Source organism: Rhincodon typus, chromosome 25 (genome assembly GCF_021869965.1).
Source record: "Rhincodon typus isolate 14 chromosome 25, sRhiTyp1.1, whole genome shotgun sequence".
NCBI classification, from domain to species: domain Eukaryota; kingdom Metazoa; phylum Chordata; class Chondrichthyes; order Orectolobiformes; family Rhincodontidae; genus Rhincodon; species Rhincodon typus.
This window is the reverse complement of record NC_063356.1, coordinates 39625784-39629478: the sequence shown is the minus strand read 5'-3', so window position 1 is coordinate 39629478 and position 3695 is coordinate 39625784. Positions and strand designations below refer to the sequence as shown.

At 49.6% G+C, this 3695-nt stretch overlaps 1 protein-coding gene across 1 annotated transcript; it reads right to left on the bottom strand.

Moving 5' to 3' along the window:
• Positions 1–1033: 1033 nt before the first annotated feature.
• On the bottom strand, positions 1034–1573 carry LOC109918027 (achaete-scute homolog 5-like). Its single transcript, XM_020517927.1, has one exon. The coding sequence runs from the start codon at positions 1571–1573 to the stop codon at positions 1034–1036; it is 540 nt and encodes a 179-aa protein (XP_020373516.1).
• Positions 1574–3695: the final 2122 nt, after the last annotated feature.

The window sequence follows — 3695 nt, the reverse complement described above, 5'->3', positions numbered from 1 at the left end:
GGTGATGCTTTTACCTTGAAATATGGATGGTCTCTGGCTTTTGAATCTCTGTTTTCATTCCCGACACACAGGAAAGGCTATCATTAACTGGAATACTCGCAAACACCTTTCAAACAGCGGCATTTTGTTTTCTAACACGCTCCTGCTCCCACCCACAGAGATCAGAGGGGAATCTGATCCATTTGCTGCATTCCCCTCCGACCCCACCCCCAGTGCTGAATCACATCTAGACTCTTCGCATTGACCTTGCCAATGTTCTTTTTCCAAAAGGTTAATAGGAACTGCAAGAGTCCAGAGCAGTCATGTCCCTCTGATCCTGGCTCAGTGAACGTACAGAATGGGGACAGGAATTAAAATCCTTCCAGGTGTCTTCGCTGTGTCAGTCTATTGACATGCTGCCACTCTATACACATCCTCTCCTGTTCCACAGTTTATCCAGAGTTTGTTCATGTGCATTGTCATAATCTCACAGCTCCATCACCTGTTGATCCCATGTGCCATGTATTGCAGTCTGTTCATCCCACAATTTCCAAGACATTATCTACTGAATCCCAGTCTGGATTCCATTTGTTTTAGTTTCCCAATCTGTATTTGTTTACTCCAGTTTCCTAATCCAGGTGCTGTTTGTCCCAGTCTGGATCCTGTTTGTTCCAGTTTTCCAGTCCACATCTGGTTTGCCCTAATCCAGATCCCGTTTATCCCAGTTTTCAAATCCAGATCCTGTGTGACCTAATTTCCCAGTCTGAATCCTGTCTGACTCAATCTGGATCCCAGTCTGGATGATCTCTGCCATGATTCTCCGCAGCATTGTCCTTTCCTGATCCAGGTTTGCAGATGCTGCCACTCCACTTCGATAGGCACCAGGGTCATACCTTCAGAGTCACTTTGTCTTTACAGAAGGTGCTGCCATTTGCAGTGTGACAGATCCAGAAATCAGAGGAGCTGTTTGCTCAGGCAGTCACTGGGGACGGTGTGGGTGTTGGGGTGCTGTACTGTTTTCTCAGCTCCTGTCAGAGCTGGACACAGACTCGCACTAAGGGGAGGAGGTTTTGGATTCGCCGTCACTGTTACAGTCCTGCTGGGGCCCCTCACTGCTGCTGGGCCGGCTCTGCTGTGTTCCAGGTGGGGACCTGGCTGCACTTTGGCTCAGTAAGTCCTGCAGGTACTTGATGTACCTGATAGCTGCTCGCAAGGTCTCCACTTTGCTCAGGCGTTTCTCTGACAGGGGGCCCGGAAGGTGGTCTCGCAGTCTCGCATAGCCCTCGTTCACACACTTCACCCTCTGCCTCTCCCTCTCGTTTCTCTTCTGGATGAAGGCAGGCTCAAAGGGACAGTCATAGACCCCAAAGTGCCCGTGGAAGGGCATGTAGGGAAACATGCTGCTGTAAGTGTCATAATAGGCTGACTCCAAGTTAGTTGGATACACCAGGAAGGGCAAATGTGTTAAACTGTCTCCACGGGGTAAATGTTGGTGTGTGGATGGCTCGGGGGGTAGAGGCACTGCCAATTGCATGCAGTTAGGGGCAGTTACTGATCTCCTGTCCATCAGAGACCTGGGATAATTACTGTTCATCTTGGATTCTGGAGCAACAGGTAGAGGGTAAACTCCAGCACTGGCAAGTTTCAGCACATTGAATGGATTCTTGGCCAGTTGGACTGCACTGTCCCCAAGAGTGGCATCAGACAGGGGCTGCACTTTTCCCCTGCTGCACTGGTCATAGAGTCATTCAGCACGGAAACAGACCCTCCGGTCTTCCACATCAGAGATAGGTCCTTCTTAAATATCACAGGACAAAGTCCATTGCAGATTCAGAGTGAAGCTGTCTTCAGGAACATGCTCTGAGCACTTGACCTTCTCCTGACCTCTGAGTGACCCCCTCCCTAGCTGAGCAACTCCCTCAGTCTGAGTTCTCACTCTCCTCCCTCATTCTGAGGAGCTCTCTGTCTCCCCCTCACACTGAGCTCTCAGTCTCCCCACCCCTCACTCTGAGCTCTCTGTCTCCCCCCTCACTCTGAGCTCTCAGTCTCCCCACTCCTCACTCTGAGCTCTCAGTCTCTCCAGCCCTCACTCTGAGCTCTCAGTCTCCCCACCCCTCACTCTGAGCTCTCAGTCTCCCCACCTCTCACTCTGAGCTCTCAGTCTCCCCACCCCTCACCCTGAGCTCTCTGTCTCCCCCCTCACCTTGAGCTCTCAGGCCCCTTCACTCTGAGCTGTCAGCCCCCCCTCACTTTGAGCTCTCACCCTCTCCCCCTCACTCTGAAGTCTCCGCACCCCCTCACTCTAGGCTCTCAGTCTCTCCTCCTCACTCTGGGCTCTCAGTCTCCCCTCCTCACTCAGGGCTTTCAGTCTTCCCTCCTCACTCTGAGCTCTCAGTCTCCGCACCCCTCACTCTGAGGTCTCAGTCTCCGCACCCCTCACTCTGAGGTCTCAGTCTCCCCCCAACCCCACTCTCTGGGCTATGGCTCTCCTATTTATGGCTGAACCTGTTTCAGGGCTCCTCGTCAACTCTAAGCTCTGGGTCTCCTCTTTAACTGGGAATAGTTTCGGAAGCAGGGACTGTCTTCCTTCTGCTGTGCTGTGTGAGATCCCAGTTTGTAATCTTCTGTCTCCATGAAGAGTTCCACCGAGAGAAAGTGTTGGGGAAGGTGACTCAATCTTGAAACACCAACTGACAGCTCACCAGAGAGAGTTCTCATTGCCAGAGCCTAGAATGAAAGGAAGTATTTTAATGAATGTCTGACAATTGTCCATGAACTTTGCAGAAAAGACTGACGCACCGTGGACATTTTGCATTTTCCACTCATCAGGACAAATGCAAGAATGTCAAATTCCAAACAACTACACAATTTACAGTAGAGGGGAATAAGCTGCTAATTGTTTGGCAAGTTTTATTGTAACAACTGTGCAGTTACAGTTGTATTTTGGGTGTTTGCTGTAGTAGTTGTTGGCTCTTGTGTCGTTATGTGACTGGGCTAACAATCAGTGGGTGAGAGTTCAAATCTCTGGGAGAATTTGCATTTTATTTTGAAAAGCCTGTTTTCACTAACATTAATAAACTGTTAAGTTGTGTAAAACCGCAACAGGTTAATTAAGGTCCTTTACGGAAGATAACCTGCTGGTTGTACCCTGCCTGGCTGAAATGTGACTTTGGACCTACACCTTGACTTCCAGCAATGTCAAAGATCACCAACTTCCTACAGACAACTAAGGGCAGATAATAATAATTCCCACATCCCAAGAATGGATTTAAGAAGAACATTCAGCCCTTAGCAATGTTAAACTGCTATCGAATGTAATTAAAAGGGAATAATTTGATGCGAGGAGGTCATAGGAAATGGTGTGGGGATAGGAATGGAGGTAGGAAGGAGGTGACTGCACTGGAAGGGGGGAGGTGCAGAGGAGATTTACCAGGATCTTAGTAGGGATAGAGCATTTCAGCGACGAACAGAGGCTCGACAGGCTGGGGTTGTTTTCTTTGGAGCAGAGATGGTTGAGGGGAGACTCAGTTGAGGCGTATATGATTATCAGGGGCATGGACAGGGTGAAAAGGAAAGTTCCCCTTAGTAGAAATGTCAGAAACAAGGGGGCACACTTGAAAGGCAGGAGGTTTAAGAGGGGATTGGAGGAAAGGACGTTTTCATCCAGAGGGAGGTGGGGGTCTGGAATGCACTGCCTGGGAGGGTAGTTGAGGCAG